The sequence below is a fragment of the Typha angustifolia genome, chromosome 7 (assembly GCF_048772165.1).
Source record: "Typha angustifolia cultivar Huaian chromosome 7, ASM4877216v1, whole genome shotgun sequence".
Taxonomy (NCBI): domain Eukaryota; kingdom Viridiplantae; phylum Streptophyta; class Magnoliopsida; order Poales; family Typhaceae; genus Typha; species Typha angustifolia.
The window spans coordinates 14,492,174-14,518,251 of NC_133245.1; the positions used below are offsets into that span (position 1 = coordinate 14,492,174).

At 40.6% G+C, this 26,078-nt stretch overlaps 4 protein-coding genes across 4 annotated transcripts; 1 reads left to right on the top strand and 3 right to left on the bottom strand.

The window, feature by feature from the left end:
* Positions 1-2,992: 2,992 nt before the first annotated feature.
* LOC140763559 (ABC transporter G family member 11-like) lies at positions 2,993-7,078 on the top strand. Its single transcript, XM_073101807.1, has 10 exons — positions 2,993-3,689; positions 3,764-4,053; positions 4,163-4,334; positions 4,440-4,562; positions 4,650-4,778; positions 4,862-5,056; positions 5,230-5,316; positions 5,401-5,673; positions 6,332-6,439; positions 6,520-7,078. Exons 1-10 carry the CDS (start codon positions 3,303-3,305, stop codon positions 6,871-6,873), a joined length of 2,118 nt encoding a protein of 705 aa, XP_072957908.1. The 5' UTR covers positions 2,993-3,302; the 3' UTR covers positions 6,874-7,078.
* A 2,228-nt stretch (positions 7,079-9,306) lies between these two features.
* LOC140762733 (uncharacterized protein At1g65710) lies at positions 9,307-14,517 on the bottom strand. The gene is made up of 3 exons (XM_073100659.1): positions 14,326-14,517; positions 10,559-12,656; positions 9,307-10,463 (listed from the first exon to the last, which is right to left on the bottom strand). The coding sequence occupies exons 2-3, from the start codon at positions 11,588-11,590 to the stop codon at positions 9,549-9,551; spliced, it is 1,947 nt and encodes a 648-aa protein (XP_072956760.1). The 5' UTR covers positions 11,591-12,656; positions 14,326-14,517; the 3' UTR covers positions 9,307-9,548.
* Positions 14,518-15,654: 1,137 nt separating this feature from the next.
* On the bottom strand, positions 15,655-22,704 carry LOC140762732 (vacuolar-sorting protein BRO1). Its single transcript, XM_073100658.1, has 8 exons — positions 21,908-22,704; positions 20,224-21,174; positions 19,816-19,905; positions 19,563-19,631; positions 18,778-18,918; positions 18,217-18,265; positions 16,596-16,699; positions 15,655-16,430 (listed from the first exon to the last, which is right to left on the bottom strand). The coding sequence occupies exons 1-8, from the start codon at positions 22,571-22,573 to the stop codon at positions 15,927-15,929; spliced, it is 2,574 nt and encodes an 857-aa protein (XP_072956759.1). The 5' UTR covers positions 22,574-22,704; the 3' UTR covers positions 15,655-15,926.
* Positions 22,705-23,125: 421 nt separating this feature from the next.
* LOC140763845 (vacuolar-sorting protein BRO1-like) lies at positions 23,126-25,496 on the bottom strand. The gene is made up of 2 exons (XM_073102209.1): positions 24,620-25,496; positions 23,126-24,085 (listed from the first exon to the last, which is right to left on the bottom strand). Exons 1-2 carry the CDS (start codon positions 25,265-25,267, stop codon positions 23,255-23,257), a joined length of 1,479 nt encoding a protein of 492 aa, XP_072958310.1. The 5' UTR covers positions 25,268-25,496; the 3' UTR covers positions 23,126-23,254.
* Between the last annotated feature and the right edge of the window lie 582 nt (positions 25,497-26,078).

Genomic DNA, 26,078 nt, shown 5'->3' on the forward strand with positions numbered 1-26,078 from the left:
TCACTGAAGAGTTTTGTAAGAAGAAGAAGGTGATCTGCACCAAGAAGTGCAGCAAGACAGAGGGTGTTGGCATCGAACACATCAAAGGGAAGTGTGTTACTAAGTGCAGTAAATGCATTCCAACATGCTAAGTGTTCTTAGCCTTAATAAGATGTTCAAGGCCGGTCCTTTGTCTAGGGTAGTTTTTTCTTCTTAGTTCCCCTGTCCGTTTACTTCACTAGTCCTCTAGTAATGCAATGAAATAAAAGGATACTTCCTGCAACAACTCCAACTGAATCTTGTTGTATGATCTGATGCTGTTGAATAATCTGAGTGTCAATTCTAGGAGTTGATTAAATGTTATAGTTTTGTTGTATGTGTAACTGCACTGTTAGCGACTTATAGAGTAAGAATAGTGAAAGTTTGCTTGAGAAAGCCAACGCTACCAGAATCTTGAGAAAGGTTTACTTTCTAAGTATACATCTCAATCTCTACCAGAGACCATATAGTATACAGTTGCCATCTTTGTGGGTTACCAAAACAGATGGATCATCTATGAGGTGAACTAATTATTAAATTGCTGGTGGTTTAATGGAGCTTTCAGGAAGCTGAAGATGTACTGCTGCAAAGCATCCAGCTCTTTTTTGATACAAGTATTCTTTTTACTTTTAGCCCCAATTGCATCTTTGACCTCTTTTTTCTTGTATAGAATTCCTTTTACTAGGTATGGTGATGTATGGTATAGATGTTTGAACTTGACCTGTTTCTACTAGTTTGAACTTGAATTGATCCTTCTTTTATTTCAGGTGGATCAGTGCAGAGTAGGAATATTGGTACAAAAGTCCCCTAAAAAAATGAAGTATAAAGCAATGTAGCATGAGACAAAGAATAATACCAACAGTTACATAGTGCCATACCACCATGAGCATAGTTGAAGTCTTGAAGACTGTCTATAAATGCACCTGCTCTTGTCTTAAATCACAGCCAGTGAAGTCAAACACACAGAGAGAGAGGTGATCTATGCACACAGCTGTCTTTTTGGATTTCAAGGGTAGATGCTAGTCCCTTTCATGATTTATGGATGGCTTGGCATGTTTTCTGTTTTTTGCCAAGGAGACCAACGAAAAAATGTGACAAAGGAGGTACCTTTAATCCATGCATTAACACCATTGGAGAAAGACATCAAGGTCTCCTACTTGGATTAACATTTTAATCCACCACTCATACATTATATCAGTGAAACTAATTCATCTCAGTTATTTAGATACTTAAGACTCTCTCTCTCTCTCTCTCTCTCTCTCTCTCTCTCTCTCTCTCTCTCTCTCTCTCTCTCTCTCTCTCTCTCTCTATATATATATATATATGTCGATTTTTTTATAGATAAATTGGTTCTTTCTCTTTGAATTATAGGGTTTGTAGGATATCCAATTTTGATGTGGAGAATTGGGTCAGCTAGAAGGCGGTGGTGTTGTGTGCTTCACTGAAAGAACTCTCTCACCAACATGCCTTAGAAACTGTTGTTGATTGGACAGAGCTTGTATAGATGCATGTATATACTCAAAAATAAATATAAAGTAGAGCTCCATTAATTCACTGCGGCAAGTTCTTGAATTCTTGCCTCTGAAGTATGAACATTAGGAGATATACAAACTAAAGGTGAATTCTTGCCTATGAAGTGTGAACATTAGGAGATAGAACAAGAAAATTAATGATGCCATTGCTATCAATATGAAAGGACAACTCAGGGAATTATCCATCAAAATTAATGGCCTTCTCCCTCAGTACGATTGGATCATTAACCCTGTGTTTAGACGTGGAATACCCACAATTTTATTTATTCTAGTACAACGAGGGCTATACTGGTTAAGTATCCAAACAGTAGGTTGTCTCAAAATTAGTTAACTAATTATACTATTGCCTTCTCCCTCTCTCTCTCCTCTCATCTCTTTATTATCTCCTCTATCCACTACAAAGAGTATTTTAATCATTTACTAAAATAACTCTTAAATTTTTTTTCAATCAAATATAATTATTATTAATATACTGGTTTACATGGAAATACTATAGTAACTTAAATCAGTTTATACTAGCTTATCAAGTTAAAGCAATGAGGATAGCTAAACTAATTTAAGAGTTATAAGTATTTATTTATTCCACACAAACCTAATTAATGTCGTTTGTCCCCTTGAGAGAATTGGAACCAATAACTTTTGTATGATTGGTAAACTACTTGCATCTCATCAACTTTGATCTATATTGACCTCCTAAATTATGAAATATCTATCATCCATTGACGGTATTGATGAAAAACATCAAAAGACTAATGAACCCTTAGCTTTTATTATTATTTTTATTATAAAAAATAAGACTAGTATGGTCCCTATACATGTGCCACTTAATATTTTTTAACATGAAATCTAATATATAACTAACGGAATGGGCATTTCAAAAGTTCTTTCTTATAATAAAAGAAATTAATGTCTCAGGAAAATAAATAAAAGCGTCTCTATAAAAGTAGGAATCAGTTTGAGAGATCTAAGTGCAATTTTATATACTTGACATATATTTGTTAACTAGAAAAGAAAAAAGAAATCTGATACTTCTTTCGGATGTAATAATTGATGTGCTATTATATTGCCGAACTAATTGCTGAAGAACTTCTTCATTTATGTGCTTTTTCCTATCTTAATCATATGCTCCTCAACTCCTAACTAAGAGCGAGAGAGAGAGAGAGAGAGAGAGAAGCAACGTCTGCTGTTTGCATTAATTGCACACCAACATCCACCAGCCTCCATTAATGTGATGAATCTATCCTTCCATTAAAGAACAAGAAAGAGATAAGCTAATGGCTATAGGAAACTGTGATCATACCCCAGCATCTTCCCCTCACTTCGTTCGCTGTACTCCCCGATCTCGAGACTCTTGCTGGTTAAATTGTTTAGTAATCCCAGGAAGAAAAAGAAGTAAAAAAATAATAGTAAAATATAATACTAATAAATAATAATAATGAAGTTTAGAAGTTATGATCCTCTTTGGTCCAGCAGTCACACCAAAAGCTAACCCCATTTGTTCCATTTGCATGCTTTCTCACAGTTCCTACTTCCTACCGCCTGGGTCAAACCCAAACCCAAGATTTCTCCTCCTCTTCAACTACTATATCTCTTCTACTGCTAGTCCTTCTCACTAGCTTAGGTTCTTCTAGATGGGTAATCATCTCTTCGTCCTCTTTATATAACCCAACATATATGCATGACTTCCTTAACATGGTAGCATCGGTCGCACCTCTCTTTTAGTATCTTTTGCACCACTTTCCAACGTTAGGCATGAGGAGCGCCGCAGGGCAAGTGATTCTAGAAATGGAGGCGAACAAGCCGGCGGCGAACAGCATCGTAGTCGCGGGGCTGAGCCCGCTGAGTGAGACGCTGTGGAAGGAGACGACCAACACCGAGTTCATCGGTGACGTCTCGGCGAGGCTGACGTGGAAGGACCTGACGGTGACGGTGACACTGGGAAACGGCGAGACGCAGACGGTGCTGGAGGGGCTCACCGGGTACGCGGAGCCGGGGACTCTGACGGCGCTGATGGGCCCGTCCGGCTCCGGGAAGTCCACCCTCCTCGACGCGCTCTCGAGCCGCCTCGCCACCAACGCGTTCCTCTCCGGGACCATCCTCATCAACGGGCGCAAGACCAAGCTCTCCTTTGGCACCGCGGTGAGCTCTTTGATCATGTCTACGTTGTTGTCGATCGTCTTCACGTACGTATGCTTCGATATGTATGTGATCAGGCGTACGTGACGCAAGACGATAACTTGATTGGAACGCTGACGGTGAGGGAGACCATATCGTACTCTGCCCGCCTCCGCCTGCCGGACAAGATGCCGTGGGACGAGAAGCGAGCGTTGGTGGAAGGGACGATCGTGGAGATGGGGCTGCAAGATTGCGCAGATACGGTGATTGGTAATTGGCATCTGAGAGGGATAAGTGGAGGTGAGAAGAGGAGGGTCAGCATTGCTCTTGAGATACTGATGAGGCCCAGATTGCTCTTCCTTGATGAGCCTACCAGTGGTCTTGATAGGTAATTTTTGCATACATTTTTCTTATTGCTTTTAGCTTCTAGTTCAATTGGATCTTCTTGTTGATGTGTTAGCTTCATTGTATATATATTTATTTATTTATATCTGCAGTGCATCAGCTTTCTTTGTGACACAAACATTGAGGGCTTTGGCAAGAGGTGGGAGGACTGTGATAGCTTCAATCCACCAACCAAGCAGTGAGGTCTTCGAATTGTTTGATAGCTTATATTTGCTCTCAGGAGGCAAGACTGTTTACTTTGGGCAAGCTCGAGAATCGTATGAGGTATAATAAAAATATGTATGTATGTACTTATGTAAGCTAGATTTTATCTTTGTTCTTTTATGATTCAACTAAGAGTTTCTTACACTCTCACTGCTTGATTTGTAGTTCTTTGCTCAAGCTGGCTTCCCTTGCCCATCTCTAAGGAACCCATCAGATCATTTCCTTAGGTGCGTAAACTCGGATTTCGACAAGGTGAAGGCTACTCTGAAAGGATCAATGAAAAGAAGGGTAAGTATAGATATATTTATATATACCTTCCAATCTGCAATTAAGGCTACTATGAAAGGATCAATGATTTGTCTCTTTGTTCCCCAGTTTGAGAGGTCTGATGACCCTCTGGAGAAAATTACAACAGCAGAAGCTATCAGAAGACTGGTTGATTTCTACACTCATTCACAGTATAATTATGCAGCAAGACAGAAAGTGGATGAGATCTCTCGAGTCGTATGTATTATACTAGTAGTCTGTTCTAAATTGTGATAATAAGCTGAGCGGGACTAATATAGGATTATTTGTTTTGGTTGCAGAAAGGAACAATTTTGGACTCAGGAGGCAGTCAGGCCAGCTTTGGCATGCAGGCTTTTACCTTAACCAAGCGTTCGTTTGTTAATATGTCAAGGGATTTTGGTTATTACTGGTTGCGGCTTGTGATTTACCTTGTTGTAACCTTCTGCATTGGAACTATCTACTTCAATGTGGGAACTGGATACAGTGCCATTCTGGTACTTTACATACATCCTTGCAACTAATAGATAGATGCTCTGGATTTGCCTACTCATTTTCTCGTCAAGCACCTAATTAATCACAAACATATTTGGATAGAATTGATGGATTGTCGTCAATTCATCAATTTACAATCTAATGTACTCATTGTTACTTAATTTGTTATGTATAGGCTAGGGGTGCATGTGCTTCTTTTGTCTTTGGCTTCGTCACATTCATGTCGATTGGAGGATTTCCTTCATTTGTTGAAGATATGAAGGTTAGTTTTGAATTCTTTATATCCTGAAATCTAATATAAACATATTGAAACCTTGAGCTGAATTAGTTTGTTGCATATTTGCAGGTTTTCCAAAGAGAGCGACTCAATGGGCACTATGGCGTCTTCGCATTTGTTCTCAGCAATACACTTTCTGCGATGCCGTTTCTGATCTTGATAACCTTTGCATCAGGAACCATATGTTACTTCATGGTACACCTTCATCCAGGTTTCATGCATTACTTGTTCTTCGTCTTGTGCCTCTACGCCAGTGTTACTGTGGTTGAGAGCTTGATGATGGCCATAGCCAGTGTTGTTCCTAATTTCCTTATGGGAATCATCATAGGAGCTGGGATTCAGGTAAGAATTAAGTACTTTCCGCAATTAAATTTCACGTTAACAAGTACATTTGCAAATAATTTCAGAGTGCCTCTATGTGATTAATCACAGAAGGTCTGGCTGAATCAGAAGAAGTTTGCATCAATTCTATGATCCAAACTCCTTACTCATTTATCCGTTGATGCAAATAATTGTTTTGTTCATACCTGAATCAGTTGGTAACAGTACAAACAGAGAAAAATTTGACATGCCTGTCTTGCACATACAGCAAATAAATTACCAAGTATAAATTTAGATCATCTCAAGTAACTCTTTAACACTTTTCTATTACTTCCTCAACAGTTTGTGTAGCTCTGACTCACTAGACTAAAAATCCAAGATATCCAGAGTAGAAATTTCAGAGATTAAATTTGCATTCTTGATGTGGTTAAAGAAGTCTGAAATTTTTATATCTGAACTGAACCATGGTAGACCATAATCTTCAAGATCTTCTAATTAGGATACTAAGAGAGAGTAAATAAACTCAGTACATTTCTCTCAACACTGTCTCATTTTAAATTCTCCTCCACTGCTTTATGAAAACTTTTGCTGACTTCAGCTATAGAACAGGCTTTCTTCAGCATGATCATTTAACTTCATATGCTGAAAGGACATAATGATGTAATTGCTCTTTGAACAGGGAATATTCATGCTGGTTTCCGGATACTTTAGACTTCCAAATGACATCCCGAAACCATTCTGGCGATACCCTATGTCATATATCAGCTTCCATTTCTGGTCACTGCAGGTAAAATCATAAAACCGAATTCATATAAATCACATTCATTCATCCTTCTTTAGTTATTTTAACTATGTTTCCATCTACAGGGCCAGTATCAAAATGACCTGAAAGGTCTGATATTTGATAATCAAACACCAGACCTTCCAAAGATTCCTGGAGAGTACATACTAGAAAACGTCTTCCAGATTGATGTGAACAGATCGAAATGGTGGGACTTGTCTGTCCTCTTCAGCATGATCATCATCTATCGTCTCCTCTTCTTCATCATGATCAAGATAAGTGAGGATGTAACCCCATGGATAAGAGGATACATTGCCAGACGAAGGCTGCAGAAGAAGCACACTAAGCAGTGGAGCACTTCGGTCGATCTCGCCAATAGGACTCCTTCGCTCAGGGCCTACGTTGTTGAAGCAGAACCATATTCTAGGGGTGATACATAAGAATGCCAATTCAAATTGTCCATAGGTATGCAACACTCAAAGTAATCAAGCTGCGGCATTACTTTTAAGCTTTAACTAAGTGTAATGTATATGGATGACTGGAGTAGAGTTTCTCTTTTATAATACAGAAATCATGAAAACGCTACAAGGAAATTTGATACTTATATCTATCTAAAGAATATGTGGAAACTGAATTTTTTTTTTCTTTTGTTCTGTTTTTGTTTTCCTCTCTTGAATAAAATTTATGACACTGAGGAAAGATAGAAAGCAAAGAACAACTAACTGTTATGAATGTAAAATATAAACAAAAAAAAACTATTGTTCTCTAATGCCATGATAACTCACCAACTGCATTAAAAGTTTAATCCATTGAAAAATAGTATATTTTATATTCTAACAGTAACTATGGGTAGTTAAGAGAGAAGTATCTCCTCTCTTTCGGTCATAGAGAACCATAAAGCATAATCTAGCTCGCGTTCTCATTCTTGCAGTGCAAAAAAGTTATTTTAATCTTGGTTCGCTGAAGGGTCACATGAACTGTGATGTTTGTATAGTATAGCCACAGTGAGATTTATACTACATTCAGGATAAGAAGAACAAAAGTGAAATTCATGTCACATGGAATCATTCAATACAAAGTTTTCTGTCGAAGAAGTAGGTGAATGCATCATCAAGACAAGTAGAATTTGGCCAAGATCAAAAGCGCCACTTTAATGCAAAGTGCTGTGATTCATATGTAAACATGAGTATATTGGTTGAACAGGATACCAACCATATGCTCTTTTTTTTTCTCTTCCCCACCTCTTTAGTGTGATGGTCATGGGAGAGAATGGGTTCATATAATTCTTCATATATCTCCTTGTCATAGCACTGTTCTTCTACCTATTGCTGTAGTTGGTGAAAACAATTGAAGTTGAAGGCAAAACTAGACAAGATCAGTACACCATGTGGAATTTAATGCACCAGAGCTGGATTACTTGAGCTTTTACCACACACCAGTCTGGTGAAGTGTCAGAAATCTGCTGCTAGAAGTGCATATGATATCTCTAGAAGTTATTTTCTCCTTGATGTCTTCGTTATTGGTAACACTATTCTCTCCAGCTTCTTGGTATCAAATACTATGCTCATTGGGCCTGAGGAAGCTCACAAGCATCTCATTTAGTATTGCATGACAGAGCTCTTCTTTGCTACAAATTATTGAGTTGTACTCTCACAAGGCAAACATGGTAAAAGATGGAGAAGCAGGATTTGGGACTTGAGTAAGCCCACATTTCATTTGGAATAGTTTTTTCGGACCGCAAATGGTTTGCACTTTACCTAATTTTCTCAGATTTTTCCATGTTAAACTTGTCAAACTTCCACCCTAGATTCAGCTCATTTTTGGTGTAATCAAATCATTGCATTGCATTAGTTACTCCTGGTTTAGTACAGACAGAATAGATAGAGTGAGACCAATCTGTACTAGTATAACCAACTAGCCTGTTTTTAAGACACAACTTGAACATCCTAACAGAACTTAATGGCGAAAACGACGCAAGACAATTATGGTGAGACGTTCAAAAACTTAATTAAATACGTTTCTTCAAAGCTAACAACTAGCCGAGTCCACATTTGGTAGGAGAAAAATAATTAAAGCATTTATGTCAGTTGCATGATTCTTTTGGGTCTTCTATCTAGAGTTCCAGATAGGTTCAAACTGTTCTCAACCTCTTGGATCTCAAAGGATATGAATGCCAAAAACTATGCTGGACCAGGTAGAAAAGTAATTTATGATCTCGATTCTTACTTTTCCTAAAACTGAAATGATGTTAAGTGGAGTGAATCTATTGTTATGTGAGTTTTATATACGTGTGCAGTTGGAGATAAGTTTTGAACAGAGATTAGAAGAGCGAATGCAACCACAGCAAAATTCAAGAATGATGAGGTTATCTTTTCCTGATCCAGTACATCAATGATACGAGACAAGAATAGTCAGGATTATAGATGATAATTTCTTTAAGAGGAAAAGATTAAAGATAATAAATTTTGTTAACAAGAATAACGATTTTTGAGAGAATTTACTAAGAATAGAGATTATAGATGATAACATGATAATTGTGTATTTGGAAGTGGCCAAGGATAGACCTGAGATAACTGGAACTGTGACATTTACTCTCAAACTTCAAGAATCAATCAAGCCTTCTACTTCTCAAGTGAAAGCCTTTATACGGACTAATCTCACATAATTCAATGATATCATTTAGCAAAACGAAGTCCGCCGCCGTCTATCAAAATATCTTAGCAATTAACATTTATTAGAGTTTGGTAAGTAATTCTCTCATGTACCAAAAGAGCATATTTTATGCAGACTAATAATCTTGCATAATTCAGCGATATCGTTCTCTTGATTATAAGTTTGCTGAATATCCGCCATCAGACACAGGATTGGAAGAATGAGAAAGAAAGTAGGGGGGGTTTACATTGCCACTGTCATTGTGATGACTACATCTGAACAATCAGACACAGGATTGGAAGAATGAGAAAGAAAGTAGGGGGGGTTTACATTGCCACTGTCATTGTGATGACTACATCAGAACAATGTATTGAGAGACAAAATAAACAAAGAGAAAAAAAAAATCAACAGCAAACCGTATTGCTGTGAGACTAAAACATACACAATCTAGAGTCATTTGCTGCTATGAGCTTGCAGCAGCAACAACAGGAGCTGAAAGAGCTCTATTACTATTACCAGACTTTCCACTCCTCACACTACCGCCACCGCCGCGGAGAACATGGCTCTTCTTGCTACTTGAATTAGCAGGCAAATTGCTGCTACTTGATCCTCCTCTCAATCTCCTTTCGCGCGCATCCAAGTCGCAAGAAGCCTCTTGCAATAATTGGTTCTTGTACAGCCGCGAATGGCCTAAATGACCTCCTCCTCCTTCCTGCTCCACCTCTTCCCCGTTGTTAGACCGCGAAGTCCAATCGGTGGACTCAACCGAATTAGGCTCCCACGACGAAGCCCATGGCTGTCCTACAAAGCTATTGCTCCCCGCGGACTCTTGCGGCTCCATCTCACCTCCCAATTCTCTAACTGTAACATACTTGTGAAGGCTTGGCTCCAAGAGGTCATCCTTCACAACTATCTCAGACTCAAGGAATGGCTCCCTTGGCATCAAACCCCTCATTCCATACCTCCCATTGATCGATCCCTTGTCGTTGTTGGACCGGTCTGCTTCGTAGCTCTTGTTCTCTGAAGACGATGAATTGAGATCAGCCACGGCTTCTAGTATGGAGCAGGCCTTGGAGACACAAGCTGGGAGGGAGAAGGCAGTGTTGTGCTGATGGTGGTAGTTCTGGATGTCTTCTAGTAGCAAAGATGTGTAGGAAGTTGGATTGAGAGGAATGTCAGGGTTCAGGCCAACGTTATGATCAAAGTCCCTGGACGACCGTCGCGATGATCTACTTCTCGTTAGGCCTTTCGGGTTGAGGCTTTCGACAATGACGTTCATCGAGTGAGCGCCATTAGTCTTTGGAGCTCCTTTCACCTCCACAGCTTCCTCCACTACTTCTGCTGCTCCACCATTTCTTTGCTCTGGTTTACAAACTTTCTGCGACGACCCAAATCAGAAAGTAAGTATTATATCACAAGATAAGGGGGAAAAGTAAGATCTATTGAAGTTGAAAACTATGTCTTTGTTTTTACCTGCGGCAGTGCTTGGCCTTCACTGGCCTTCTGCATCTTGATGTTGTTACTACCATTCTGATGCTTCCTGGGTAAGTTCTCGTCAATTTCGGCCATTGGGTTCCTCCGATACGGCGAGTGCTCTGCCTTTCTCGACGAATTCCGGCTCAAAGAATTATGATTGATCGCGGAATTCTCGTTAGCCATCCGAGCGGCGTTCGCCGGCGAACGGGACCGGGGAGACGAGCTTCTCTTGTTAGACATAGCAGGGGAAGCCTTCCTGACGCCAACCTCCGTCGAGCCAACACCTCCTCCCTTCTCCCTCGCCGGCACCGAGACCATCTTCCCCGGCTGCTTCACCCGCTCGCTCATGGAAGCCGACGAAGCCGGACCCTCCGATCTCCTCCCGGGAGACCGGCTCACCCTCCTCCCCCCTCCACTGCCTCCCCTTTCTCTGCTTCCCGACCTTTCTCTCCCCGGTGTTCTCCGGTGCGGCGAAGGCCTCGACACCGGCTTCTCCCAGTCCTCCTCTTCGCCTCCCTTCTTCTCATGATCGAAATCGTAGCTCCGCTTCGAGCCGGAGTACCTCCTATGTGAGCCATTGGTCTCGTTTGGGGCCTTTCCCGAGGAGCTGCGGCTGAGGCGACCGCATTGGATGAGTATCGCGTCGACCTCCTCCTTCGTACAACTCGACGTTCTCACAGTAACAGGCTTCGTCTCTTCGCCTTCGCCGCCGCTGCTTTCTACTTCTTGTTGGGCTTTCTTCGTGGGTATCTCTGCTTTCTTCTTCTCGTTGCTTTCCACGACGGCAATGGCGGCTGGTTTGATGTTCTGGGTAATGGCAAACACTGGCTTCTTCTCGCTAACTACTACTTCTGGGGCTGGCTTAGATGCTTGTGCTACTACTACTGGATTAGCTTTCTTCTCCACCACCACCACCTCCTCCTTCTTCCTCTTCGTCTTCTTCTCGACCTTCTTCTCAACAACGATGGGATTAGGAGGTGGGTTTGGAGGAGGAGAACAACTCTTCTTCTTGCTAAAGCAAAGACCCATTTGTTCAAATCAAGAGTTTGAGAGATCTTGGAGAAAAGAGTAGACTTTGGTGATATAACATTTATATATCAGAGAATAAAGTGGTTTGGACCACCAACTACTGTTTGAAATAGGAGAGAAAAAGAGTTTAGGATTTCAAATTTGCTCTCCTGGGCCGCTGGGCGGGATGTGAGTGCAGTGCACGGAATAGAGCCGTTAGGGTATCCGTTAGGTCTCGCCTTTATGTGCCAGGGTCGGGTCCCGGGGTTTGAATCATTAGAGAGTTTTATTTGTTTCTAATATTCTAGTCCTTCGATTTAAATTTAGATGTTTGAATCTTTCCAACGGCCGTCTTCGTATTTGTGACAGAAGGGTTTACGTCAAAGGAGAATGTGATATTACTGGAGTATTTTTAAGTGGATTCGACCGTTATGGCATGTGGAAGAGGTTAGGTGGCATGCTGTCTTTAGCATTGTCCAGCTTTTTGGAGAGTCCCTGGAAAGGAATCAAAGAGGATTTGTTTGCATTTTACTTCTTGGTGTGACCTTTGGGTTTCTTTCTTGAATGCACTTGAATCTAGTATACCACTATACAGAGACCTTCAAGTAGTATCGTGCATCAAAGTGGTACAAAAAGTAGGGAAGTAAAAGCCAATTCCTGGGAAGATCTATATGCAAAAGAAACAGCTTTGTCTCTAATAGTCCATCATCTATCCCAAGAAGCAGCTGCTTTCATGCATTAGTTGGAAGTCTTATGGATTAAAAACATTGTACAGTGCAGAATAATATTGTCAAGTGGTGATTAAAACACATGAAATTAACAGGTAGAGAAGAAAGGAGGCATTGAAGTTGAGAATATAAATCAATTCTGTAGAACTAGATTCAAGTTTTTGCGGACTCCTAATTGATTTAAAATACGAAAAAAAAAAATATAACTAAAGCAGTTCGTCCGGCATACTTCTTCAAAATGCTGGGACGATAATGACATCTGCAGTTGGATAAGTGTTGAAGCTTGACCTTTTAAGATACTAATGTTCACAGGTAATCCAATCTCCTGTATGAAGTTTACTCTGGAGCAAACCAAATTGCTGGATTGAATAAAGGAAAGAATTAACAAGAAGGATTTCAGCAAGCAAGAGCTGGTAACAGAGAATTAAGTAATAGTGCCCCTTAAATCCTCGAATGTTAAGCAACTCCAGACTCAGTAAGACAATATTTACTACAGCATGTCAATACATGCATAATTTCTATATTAGACACCTGTGAATCACCTTTTACAGATATGTTATTATATATTTAATATACGCCATTATGTCACAATGAATTGTATATTTTAATGTGCAGTCATGTGTAAAATGTCAATCCTGGCACCCACAATCTATGAACAGAGAGAATTCTCATTCATTCATGGCCAAAATTTTCTAATATTTTGCTTTCTGGAAAAGAGATAACATCAAATTCACAAAGGAATTTACCTATCAGACATATGCATCAAGCAGAGGCATAAGGTAATCTCCTTCCATCAATTATGTGCATCAACCATTTGTTCTCAGTTTGATGGTTCTAATGCAACTCATGTTATGTATGATTACATGATAAAATCTCCAATCGAAAAATATAGAAATGGTGTCCAATCTAATCATTTCCAACACATGAATAAAAACATGCCTCATATGAAAATCAGTTCTATGCACTTCAAGCCAATGCAAAAATATTGATTCTTTTCACGTTACACTATAAAGAAAGCATTCAAGTTCTTCGAAGTAAACAACCATCTCTTTAGAAACCGGGAATAATAGTGAACTACAGCAAATGAGTTTGAATAGAAAATATTAGGGAAACTTTCAACAGACCAAATGCTGAATGTTTGATTCAAGCTTTGTCGATGGTACTATTGAGAGCAGCCTTTCTTCACATTTATGACATTTTAACTCCCTCATCTATTTAATATCTCTCAAATGGTGTTAACTACAAATATTAAATAAATATCTTTCCGTTGGAGCGTCTAAACTTGATCATGTGATGCCTTAATAAAATAAAATAAAATGGGCAACTAATGAAATGAGCATTGAGGAGGTTTTATATAGTTAAAAATGTTAATGTACTATAAAAAAATGAAATGAGATGGTGGATATCCACCATTCATTACAATGTTCTGCTTTCTTTCTTTTAGATTTTCCTTCATGGCTTTTAAGATTGATGACATCTCTGTCGCCACAACTTTAATCCAGAATTTCTAATTTAACACACCTAGTGAGACAAAAGTATTGAGTCTTCATTCATAATATCTTTCTCATAGTTGATTTTATTACAACCTGATATTTCTATTAACTCAAACTCTTCCAAAATTAATGGTTCCATTAGTACATTCCCTTATGATCATCGCCACATCTTTGATGCATCAAGCAACAGTAACAATTACAAGAAAACTTCAGGGTCAGATGCCTCCATCATTTCAGAAACTCATATTTCTTTTCCCAATTTGTTCCAAGATAGCATATGCAAAATTACAATTCCAGAAACTCCATACTCAAAAGAAACAAGTAAAACTAGCCATTTCTCAAAACATCACATAAGACAATTTGCTGCGTTTGAATTCCAATTAAGTTCAGAGTATAGCCATAAAGTCAACAAATGGAATGCTTTAAAGATTCTTAAACTCTTCTGCAACATAACCAAGTTACTTACCAACCAAGCAGTTGCATAAAATCTAAAACAGAAGTTGAAACAAAGACGAGAGCAGATATTAAAACTTACTTGGAGGCAGGATCTCTTTCTTCACGTCCCCGCATGTAAGAAGTAATTTACAACCACCATTATTTTATATCAAAAGAGTATAAGTATTAAGTACCACAAGAAAGTGGATTTCCTGGAATTTTTACCGATACATAAACCTTTCTCTGGATCCTAAATCCCCAAAAGGCAGCTAAAAATATGGAGCCTTTTACACGTCGGAGCTTATATACTCGAATTCATCCTCCTTGAGGTGGGCGAAGAACTTAACCGGCTTAGCTTGGCCTTCTACTTGAAGGAAAAACTCGACCTTGAAGGGGAGATTCGCGGTGATGCGCTTCCCCTTCCAAAGTCCGACGTATTGCTTAATTACCCCCTCCATACCACAGATATCCAGGTCCGGCGCCTTGGTCACGTGGTACACCTTGAGTGGCGCCGTCACCCGAACCCTACTCCCGACCTTGGACGCCATCTCCGCCTCCTCCTCCGCCACCTCCGACGAGGAGGAGGAGGGGACGTCGCTGGTGATCGCCACTTGGCACGAGAGGCTCCTTCTAGAGGTGGAATGGCAAAGCCTCGAGATTGGCGGGATCAGCGATGACGGCGGAGGAGGAGATAGAGGGACGTGGCGGCGGAGGAAGGAGGAGGCGAGGGTGGCGGTGGTGGCCGTGGTAGCCGCAGTCGGCATTCTTATTCTGATTCGGAATAACTCTACGTATCGATCCTTATTCGCTTTCCTATCGCAGCAGGGGCTTGGCGGACAGTGTCTGGGATGAGAGAAGCCAGCGAAGGATAAATAAAGCCTTCTATTTTCGTCGAGACCTTTCGTCGAATGGTTATCGGGCGCGCGGAGAAGACAAAAGAGAATTCTGGGTCCGATTTGGTGGATAAGAGGTGCAAATCAATAGGAAGCGAGTGGTAGGGGAAGTGGATAAGGGGACGAGAGGCGCAGATTAGTTGGAAGATTGAAGGGGATAGTTGCGAGGGAAAGGGCTAGAAGCAAGGATAACTGTCTGACTATCCCGTGTAATACACTACAACAAAGATCGCTGGGTCAGTCGCTTGCGCATTTGTTCATATCTCCAAAGACTTTTAACGTGACAGATGGAGAGCAATGTCAAGGATTGATCTGTCTTTACTAGCATTTCCAAGATCTTTTAAGAAATTTCTCGCTATATCATCAGCAGACAAAAATAAAAGAGGAGCCTTTTGTCATAACTTGGCACCCCAAAAATACAAGAGCACTTGATTAGGGAAAATAACATGTCATGATATCAACCTACACACACACACAAGGTGATAAAGCCATGTATCTTATGTAGCAGAATTTAACTCCTACCTGGGCTTTGTACAGGGAAAGAAATGCATTCAGTAGCTATCTCAAGTCTCAACTTTCTTAATATCATGTGTACATATGACATATATGATCCACAGGCGCCTGCCAGACATAAAATCACCTGATTCTTTATTCTATGGCAGTAAAATAATCACACAATGTCTACTATTCTGAAATGGGCGAAAATTACAGAGGATCAGAACAGGAAAACTTATATCTTGGAAACCATTCACAGCGAAAAGAAGTTGAGGAAACACGCAAACTAATGGGTCCGGTGGGGATATGCGCTTCATTGAGGTCTGTAGTAACCACCCTGGTGAGGGGGGTAATGCCCAGGGATGGTGTAAGGCGGCTGAGGATGCTGCCCTGGCTGTTGTTGAGGTGTGTTGTAGTACGGTCCACGCCATCCAGGATAAGCTGGTTGGCCATATTCATGGCTTGGTGGTCGTTGCTGTTGCTGATATTGACTACCTGGAACATGGTAAGGAGGCTGTTGAGGAGCAGGGTAAGGAGGATATGGCTGAGAATATGCAGGTCTTGGCTCTCCTGTTGGATGTGAATAAGGTGGCTGATGTTGAGATGGAAGTGGAGGGCTCTGCTGATCCAGCTGTGGAGAAGCAGTCCTCTGTGGATTGGGTTGACTGGAAGAAGGGTACTTGTAGCCTGATTTCCCATCAGATGAAAAGTTGAAACCAGCTATCTGCCTCTGCACTTCTTCAATCATCTCACGACATTGAATATTTCGGGTCATTACAAAGTCACTGCATTGCTGCCTTACATTATTTATTGCATCCTGTTCAAAAGCATCTCGGAGAATTAGTGTAGATGAGTAATTACATGATTACATACGATGGTATCTTTTCTTCTAGTTTCTCCAAAACATCCTTATCATTATACACATTATGAGGCTAATGGGCATGTGCAGCAAGTAGTAACAGTGGGCCCAGGACTGGCATACCTGTAGCGTTACGTAAAACTTCAATCCCTCATTGATATTGTCCTTGATTTCTCGATATTTTGCTATGGCAGCAGCTATTTGCTTATAACTTTTCTCACGAGCAACTAGCAGTAAAAACTCAGCTAATTAATACTTGTTCCATGTAACTCTTAACAAAACAAATTACAGCATTCACTTGTATGCAAAAAAAGAAATATTGATCTTAGCATTTAGGAATAAGGAATATTTTGTCTTAGTGGCTAACAGTCTGCAGAAGGTTTGACATCAAATTGCTGGAACCAGCTAGAGTTGAAAATAAAACATGCAAAGGATCGCCATATGAAAGGTAATCAAAGATAATGAAGCTCATTGATTTTTTTTTATCAGAATCCCAAGCCGTATATGACCACACAAATTTGGTCAATTGCTAGTGATGGATTTTGACATATTTATTCTGAAATTCACCAACATTGTTCCACACACTAAGAAGTGAAACTCAATTGGCTGAATATGTAAATAAAATGATGAAAAGAAGGAAATGTTTCTGCAACATCTTGCATTGGAGGTCCAGATAAACTATTTTACCATTGTGAGATAATGGTTCTGTAAAAATGCTTCTTGTAAAGATTTTTACGAGAACTAACCTAATTCGAGATATAATAAGCATGATCACAAACCCTCCAAAAGAATTAAAAGAATTAAAAGAATCAAAATAAAGAAAAGAGATACTTTGTCCTATACAAACTTATCCTGAGCATCTTTGAAGTATAACTTACTGTACCATTAGCTACACACAAAACCTATTATCTCCTTTATCTTGTATGTCCCCAAATATTTATAGAAGCTGATTGCTAAGAAAATTCAATTGAAAACAGGCACATATACTTCAATTGGTAATCATAAACTTCAATTGCTACCAAGCTCTCTACTACTTTTTTTAGTACACCTGTGGCTGATCAAACTCTCCATCCATCCACCTCTTCAAGGTGATCCCAATAGAATTAAAGTAATAATTTTCTTGGAGTAAAATGGTGGTGACGAATGACAGATCGTAGTAGCTTGCACATGAGTGAAATTTGAAATGTCTCAAATAGTCATTATTTGTGAAGAAATTGCACTATAACTATCAGCTAGCTGCTAAATAATCAGACAAACAACTAATAGTAGAAAAAAGATGTTGTAAAAGTCATACCAGAACTTGCCGTTGTCAAACTATGGCGAGAACAATAATAACGTTTTAGTGTTGAATTGGCCAATTAATCTTAAGGATTCAGTTTTAAAAAATATATAAATATCACTAATCTATACCAGCAGAAGCACTGAGTCATATTTAATTAACTCATTAAGTCATAGAGTTTTCATATAAAATCAAATAAGTACTATTTTGACAAATATCTCCACATTGAACTCACTGAATCATTTGATATGAACTGGAGGAGAATAACAAAATGGTGCAATGAGAATCTCCAAATTATCATGAGCAATCATGTAAACATCAAAGGCATAAATATTTGTTTAACTTAAGCATGCCAATATTCGATAACTAAGCATATGCCAAAAGATAATAATGCACTTGAATGATTTAAACAATAATATAACCTAAGGCAATCAAGAAACAATTAGAAGAAAAAAAGGCAACCACCTTTGTAGTCCTCTAGATTAAAGATAGCAGCGAACTCATCATTTTGTGCCTGTCAAGTGAAGATAAGAAATGGTTATTACAACCTTAATGATGGATAGCATTGCATTGTTTGATATATTAACTGAAAACCCCATGCCTCAAGAAAGAATTCATCCCTTGCGACTATGATAATGCTGCGCAATGAATAGTACCATCTAAATATGACGAGAAGCACTTATCACAATGGAATAAAGATGAAATTACAAATTTAAGTTATTGCCTAGTTCCTAAATGCAAGCTTGGAAAGATAGCCAGCGCTGAGTTCATCTTATTACCTTACATCAGTTTTGAGTAGCAGGAGGCAAATATACATTCAGAGAATCAACTGATCTAAGAGTTGAAAAGAACAACAAATTTCTTGACTAGGTTCAGAATTTATCCAGAAGTCAAAAATTACAGCAGTTAAGAAAAGTTTTTACTCAAATAATGCACAAAATGGAGGGGAATTTAACCAATTGAACCATGTCATTAAGTCTGCAAAGACAGAGGATCAACTAATTCCAGAGCAGGAACTAGATATACCTGTATTTGCAGTAACAACTGCTCCTGTGCCTCAATATTGTGCGCAATATCTTCACAGATTTGGTCATACTTTTTAATTTCCTTCTTAAAGAGATCATCCTGTGATCCAGTCCCCGCCATCAACTTTGGTAGTATATCATCCTGAAACAAATGGAAAGTTGGTGTGAACCATGAGAAAAAAAGTAGCTTATCAATTCTGTCAGTCACAGATGGCAAATGCACAATATACTACCCAACCAAAAGTCTCAAGGCATTCAGAAGGAGGTTGATTTTTAGTCAGTAAACTATCAGCTAAATATAAAAACCTGAAAGAACTATCTGCCATTTGAAAACCAAGAAACTGAATATGTAATGGGGAAAAACAGTGATTAAAAGAAGCCATCTTATTAGTTTTGCTTTTGTATTTTCTTGGTAATTGCAAATGTCTAAACTGGTCAAATTACACTTAAATCTCAGGAAAAGGGTTCATTGGTCCAACATGAAAAAGAAAATCAAGAACACTTTAAGAAGAGAAATTCTTTGGGCCATCTACTTAAGAATCAACAACTTGCAGGGATAACTTTACTGAAAGTAAGATGGACTCCTTGCCTCTATATAGTAAGCCACATCATGTGGCTTGAACCAGAGATCCACAATGTTCAAGAAATCATAAAAACATCAAAATTTAGTCAATATATAATTCAATAGAATACTGAATAGAATGTCTTGACTGTGCTTCCTTTGTTTCAAGAGAAAACATGATTAATATATACGAGTAAACAATTAGGACAGTAGATATATTAGACCTTTCTCTTCATCTCTTTTAGCATGTCTTCTAGACCGGCACGTTGTGCACCTAGAGCCTCCAATTGCCTCTGCAGAAGCAAAAATGATACGATTATTTTTTTCTTAAACATTCAAAACTAAGAATTGTGACAAGCATAACATGCTCATTAGTCATTTGCATCCAAAACAAGCATATCCTAAAAGATTAAATAACAAAATGGATCATCCCTGCAATTCTTTAAACAGCATTAAATAGAAAAGGATGTGCATTACCAAGCTCTGCTTGAGGGCTCCAACTATAGCATCCTCGTTTCCATCCAAAGACATAATAGGCCTTGCAAGACTTGGAAGGGCAGATTCTATCTGCCATTTGACAAAATAAAGTTAGTATTGAAGAGGTGAAAATTTATATTGGACACCATCATATTCTCAAATTAAAAGCAATCGGAAGAAGCAGATGAATTGAAGTAAGCCATAGTAATCTTCATTCCAACAGTTCAAATGCTAATATCTACAAATAGTTTTGAAAGGCAGTGCAGTGATCATAAAAGATTCAGCAACGTAAGAAAATGCTAATGCTTTGGACCTACTAAAGACTCCTGTATAGCAGTCAAATCAAAAGAAAACCAAATTAACCGACATGAAACATAGAATCACATATGATAAAGATGAAGAACATACTGGTCTGTGGTCAAGGATTGCCATGAGAGCATAATTGTCTTTCACCGCTCGCTCAATCCGGCCATCACTATCTGCAGCTTGCTTCAGATTTGCCGCAAATCTGTTCAGCCGATCCTGCAAGTTCTTGGTCAACGTGCTCGATTGTGGTCTTGTCCACCGTGTGCCAAATTGAGTCCTGAATTGAGTATCCTCACTGGCTTCTTTCTGCAGTAGCTCTTCAGTCTGGACCAGCAGCTCTTGATTGACCCTCCTCAAATCCCTGAGCTGTTGTAACTCAGACTCTAGGCCCACGGGCCCCCCGCTGATCTGTACTGCCTCCACATCCTCTTTAAGTTCCAAGGGCATACTGAAATTACCTTCCAATGATAGGATAGAATCTGGCAGATCCATCTCCTTCAGTTTAACCCTCGTGATCTCACTTCCTTGTTGCAGCTTCTCTGCTTGGGTCCGGATGATGTCATCAACCATTTCAGTATACTTGGAGAGAGCTTTCATGCTGCCATCTGGGATGAGGCCTGAGAACAATCTTTCCTTGCTGGCATCTAAAACTTCAGCCATAGGAGTGGGCTTAACTAAGGATGCTCCTGGCAGAGCTGACAAGGAGCTAGCTGCAGGAATCCGCATGAGATAGACTCGATCATTCTCCTTTACAGCCCTCTCCAGGTTACGATTCATGTTAGCCTCCAGCCTGGAGACAGCGTCAAGAAGAGGTGCAGCAACTCCCTTGGAAGTTTTCTTTGCATCGGCTAAAGCACTAATCCCAATCTTCAGTCGAGCTATCTCCTCTGCAATCTCTTCCTTCTCATGAAGTTCCAATGCACACCTATAGCAAGCCTCTCCATAAAACTGAGCAGCCTTTAACTGGACGTGTGATACCCATGTCTTATCAAAATGTTGGTTAAGTGGAGCAGCATTCAGGGCCGCATAAGCTTCTTCATAATATAAACCAACCTGCAAAAATCATCCGACAATTACAATATTTTGAAATAAGGTTTTTCGTCCAATGAATATTCTCAAAGAATCGAAGGCAGCCGGGATTATTAGGCAGCTAGAATGCGACACAATGCATATATGATAAACAAGTATGTATAATGGCAAAATGCTGTCTAGGTATAGGCACAATTAGCATATTTTGCACATGTAAGAATAGACGAGTATGTGAGAAAGATCAAAAGGTAACCATAAAAGAATCAAAAAGGAAAAGAAAAGAAGTTTCAAACCTACTTAAGCTTATTGCAAGATTTTTACATTATAGATCATCATAAACATTCAAGTTAATTCAAAAACATGCACTCTAAGAATGAAAAAGTGAACAAATAAAGATTTCGAAACATTAGCAGCAATAATAATATTCAATTTAACTAGACATTGGTATATGATAACATCTTAGCAAGGATAGTATAACCTGTTTTAGATTGATATTGGTAACTAAGGAGATTTAACAAAATGTAAAAGATAAAACCGGAATGCAAATAAAAAATATGAAATAATTCTATAATTCACAAATTTCTAAATTACATCGTTCAAACTTTGCAGAACTAGCAAGAATAATAGAACATATCGATTTAATTACAATAGGATTGCAAGAGAAATGCACCCGACATATAAAGTAACCATTAAACAATTACTCCATTCTTTCCCCCAAAATAGTACCACTAATTATGATCAAACACAAGAATCTCACCTGCCTTGCGACCTTGGAGCACAACCCTGGCGGCTTTCCATCCCCGATAACCTTCTCAAAAAAGCACTCCTGCGCCTGCGCGAGCATCAGCTTCTCCAACATTGCCGCAGACTCGGGTGAAACGTCCACCGTCGCGCCGCCCGCCGCCGCCTTCCCGGCGACATTCTCCCTCAGAAAAGCGAACGACCCCGCCGCGCTCTGGAAGGCGTTGCACGCCTGCTTGAGGCCCTTCTCCGCCGTCCGATCCGCCGCGAGCGCGATCTGAGAGTACACGGCCCCGAGGTTGAAGAGCACGGCGGCCCTCTCGAGGTGGATCGAGTTCTGCGTCGCCTTCTTAGAGGGCTTGAAGGCGTCGTACCAGGTGAAGGCCAGGGAGCTGACGTGGCCGCGGTCGGGAGAGATGGGGAAGCGGGGCTCGATGAGGGCGAGGGCGCGGGAGTAGGAAATGAGTAGGTCACGGCGGGAGTCGGGGGAGGAAGAGGAGGAGTTCTCGAGGTCGGAGCGCATCTGTCGAACGGCAGCGAGGTCGTCATCGGCGTTCTGGGCATCGCGCTCAGAGAAGGTAGAGGAGATGTAGAGGCGGAGGGGGCGGTAGAGGTCGACGGGGTTCGTCTTCTTCTCGTGTACGGCCAGCATCACGTTCACCGACGTAGCCGGCGACGACATCGGAGGGGATTGCAGAGATCTGGAGAGGTTGCTTCGAGACGACGGAGGAGAAAAATTAATTAGGGGAGGGGAGGGGATCTTGGTAGAGAGGAGGTTCTGCACTAATTATCTTTTTTTACTTCGTCAAAGGGACAAGGGGTCGGTCGGCTCACTGGGGAGAAACGAAGGGGAGGTACACCGTGTACGCCAATGCGGTAGACCATTAGGCATCAAGATTCGTGCCAATTACAACATGTGGTATCTGATGAGCCGTATGCCACGTCACCCGCAGCACGAATCACTAAGTCGTGCGGTGAGTTCGTGGTGGGCTAGATCCGGCTTTACTTTTGGGCTTTCTGCGTCTCTTCCAGGGCTCTGTTTGAAACCACCTCTAAGTTTTTAAACTAATTAGGATTATGATTAATTATGCTGACTCTCAGAACTATACCCTCTAAATTTTAGGATAAAATGAAACAGTTAACAACGGTGATGAAAAATGTGTAATGACTAATTATACACGAAATTAGTAGAATTTCAAAGTGAAGATAAAATTGATATCAATAGGAGTTAAAATAAAATGTAAAACACATGAGTGGTCATTACTTATTAATACGAAATGGATCACCAAATCAACAATCTCATAGTCTTAACACAGGATATGCATGACGCCATATTACAAGAAATGATACGACGATATTGACATTACCGATGCCATACATACCATAAAATTATGGCAATCAATAACACTAATAGCCCTAGAAGGATCATCAAGCGGACATTGGGCGAAATGATCGTCCACGTGGCAAGCGACTGTCTCCGGACCCACCTTAGCTCTTCGAGCTTGGCCAATAACATCTCATTCTTCCTCTTCACTGCCCTGAGCTGCCTCAGCTCATCCACCATGCTAGAAGAAGACCCTCTCCTTAACTGTAGAGCCATCTTCTTCTCCTCCTCCTCCTCCTGCTCTTCCTCCTCCTCCTTATAAACATCCCAAGTGGTACCAGTTTCACCACCCAGTTCTTGGACGGAATCCGACACGTCCATCTCCTTCGCCTTAACCTTATCCATCTTTGTATACTTGAGTAGGATGAGGTTAGCGAACAGCCTCTCGTTGCTTGGATCCAATACTTCGGCCATGGAAGTGGGCTTGACGAGGGAAGCAGCAGCTGATAGAGGAGCTAAGGAACTCAGCGGTGGGATACGCATGAGATAGACTCGATCGTTCTCCATCTCAGCCCTCTCTAGATTACGTCTTAGTTTGCTTTCCAGTATAGAGATTGCGTCGAGGACAGCTGCAGTGACCGACTTGGCTGTCATCTTGGCATTGGCGAGGACGTCAATGCCGGTCCTTAGCCAAACTATTTCCTCTGGGATGATTTCCTTTATGTGGAGTTCCAAGGCATGATAGTAGCAAGCTTCTGCGTAGAACTGGGCAGCCTTCAGCTGTACATGAGAGACCCATGACTTCTTAAGGTTGCCTTTGAGTGGCTCAGTGGAGAGGGCTGCAGAAACTTCCTCGTAGTAGAGCCCAACCTACAATATATATTACGAATTTAAGAAGCCAGTTTACATATATAGATAGCCATGATCAAACATTGAGCAAGGGACCACTAATATATGACATCTCTTAACACTTCTCTTCGTTGAACTCAATTAACTCCAATTGATTTATGACTCAAAACTTAGGTTTTTTTACGGGTGGTGATAGGTTAGTCTTTTTCTAGAAGTATGTATTAAGTGCGATCTAATTTATTTATTTGTTAAGAAATTGCATAGGTGCGTTGGACGTGTATAATTTTAGAATAAACATATTTTTTTATTGAGAAGGTACGATAAAATTATATAATTATCTTTATCTTCAAATTTAAGACTTATGAACCAAAAGAGACAAGTAGACGACGGACTTAAGATTTAAAGGTATTTGCGTGTAGGTAATGGACTTATATGAGTATATCCATAAACTACCTCCAAATACAACTTGCGGTCCTACGTGGCTAGCCAATAGAATCCAAACCACAAAAACTACTATATAGCAGTGGTAATAGACCGAGTCAAGAATCACCTCACCTGCCTCGCGACCTTGGAGCACAAGCCCGGCGGCTTCCCGTCGCCGACCACCTTCTCGAAGTAGCACTCCTGCGCCTGCGCCAGCATCAGCTTCCCCAGCATCACAGCGCACTCCGCCGTCAGATCCACCGTGGCGCCTTCCACCGAGCCGGTCTCCTTTAACAGCTCGAACACCCCCGCGGCGCACTGGAACGCGTTGCACGCCGCCTTCAAGCCCGCCTCCTCCGCCCGATCCGCCTCGATCGCGATCCGTGAGTGGACTGCCCCGAGGTTGAAGAGCACAGCGGCCATCTCGAGGCGGATCGACGGGTGGGAGCACTTCCTGTGGGGCTTGAAGGCGTCGTGCCAGGTGAAGGGGATGGAAGTGGAGATGGGGAAGTGGAGGTCGATGAGGGCGAGGGCGCGGTAGTAGGCTAGGAGGAGCCCGCGGCGGGATTCGAGGGAGGACGAGGAGGAGGCATAGGCGGAGGAGGAGGGGGTGAGGGGGTTCTCGAGGGCGGCGCGCATGTCGTCGAGGGCGGCGATGTCATCGGAGGAGCTGTCGGCTACGCGGTCGGAGAAGGTGACGGCGATATGGTACCGGAGGGGGCTATAGAGGTCGATCGGGATCGGCTCCTTCTCCGGGATCAAGAGCATGGACTCCGCCATCGGCGAGGGTTTAGAAAGGGGTATCTACGGCGGCGGCGGCTTTAAGATTAGTGCTTATGCCAGGTCTATCGGATAGGGGGAGGATATCGGGTTTCGATGGGATGGAACTTGGAAGAAGACTTCCAGTCTTCCAGAGCTCCGTCTACGTCTCTTAGTCTTTCCTACGAGCTTATATATTTCACGTTGGTATCTGGTGACAAAGTTTTAATATTTCTATATCCTAATTTTCTTTTTTCTTTGCGCATTCGTCGACATTTCCTTAGTCAATTCAAGAAAATACAAAAATATACTGACTAGCTGACTCAGATGACGTTGAAAGGGCAAGATGGCAATTAGATATTTGTTTTAGTTGATATGACCTAATTTGGTGACATATATAGAATTGAATCGTAAAAATGAAGATGGTAGGTCAAACATTGCAAATTATGTAAGAGGATAACTACACCTGAATTTTGAACTATAATATTCATATAGATATATTTAATTGTATAAAATTTCTGAAATGCCTCTTGTAGTAATTATACGTAGATATTCGTAGTTAAAAATATTACATAATTGTTTAAAATATCAGAAAATATATATAAATAAATAAATAAGGGAGTCAAGTGTCATGATCCCTTGTGAGAGTAAGAGAGCTCGCTCTCGATAAGAATAAAAAAAAGGAATTAGGTTTGTCCGTCCAGTCACCTAACAACTGCAGACTAACTAAATTGCAACTTTATCCACAATAGGCATTGTATATTATAGCGAGGTAGAATACCACCAGTGCTATCTTTCTATGAGATGAGCATCACATACCTCCAATCTTGTG

Coding starts and splice junctions, on each gene's coding strand:
- LOC140762733 (XM_073100659.1), bottom strand. CDS start 11,590: ATGGGTCTTTGCTTTAGCAAGAAGAAGAGTTGTTCTCCTCCTCCAAAC. Junction 10,464..10,558: donor AAGGCCAAGCACTGCCGCAG/GTAAAAACAAAG, acceptor GGGTCGTCGCAG/AAAGTTTGTAAACCAGAGCA.
- LOC140762732 (XM_073100658.1), bottom strand. CDS start 22,573: ATGTCGTCGCCGGCTACGTCGGTGAACGTGATGCTGGCCGTACACGAG. Junction 18,266..18,777: donor AGTTGTTACTGCAAATACAG/GTATATCTAGTT, acceptor TTCACTTGACAG/GCACAAAATGATGAGTTCGC. Junction 16,431..16,595: donor AGTTTTACGTAACGCTACAG/GTATGCCAGTCC, acceptor GCTTTTGAACAG/GATGCAATAAATAATGTAAG.
- LOC140763559 (XM_073101807.1), top strand. CDS start 3,303: ATGAGGAGCGCCGCAGGGCAAGTGATTCTAGAAATGGAGGCGAACAAG. Junction 3,690..3,763: donor AGCTCTCCTTTGGCACCGCG/GTGAGCTCTTTG, acceptor GTATGTGATCAG/GCGTACGTGACGCAAGACGA. Junction 5,057..5,229: donor CTGGATACAGTGCCATTCTG/GTACTTTACATA, acceptor TGTTATGTATAG/GCTAGGGGTGCATGTGCTTC.
- LOC140763845 (XM_073102209.1), bottom strand. CDS start 25,267: ATGGCGGAGTCCATGCTCTTGATCCCGGAGAAGGAGCCGATCCCGATC. Junction 24,086..24,619: donor GCTCCAAGGTCGCGAGGCAG/GTGAGGTGATTC, acceptor TATATATTGTAG/GTTGGGCTCTACTACGAGGA.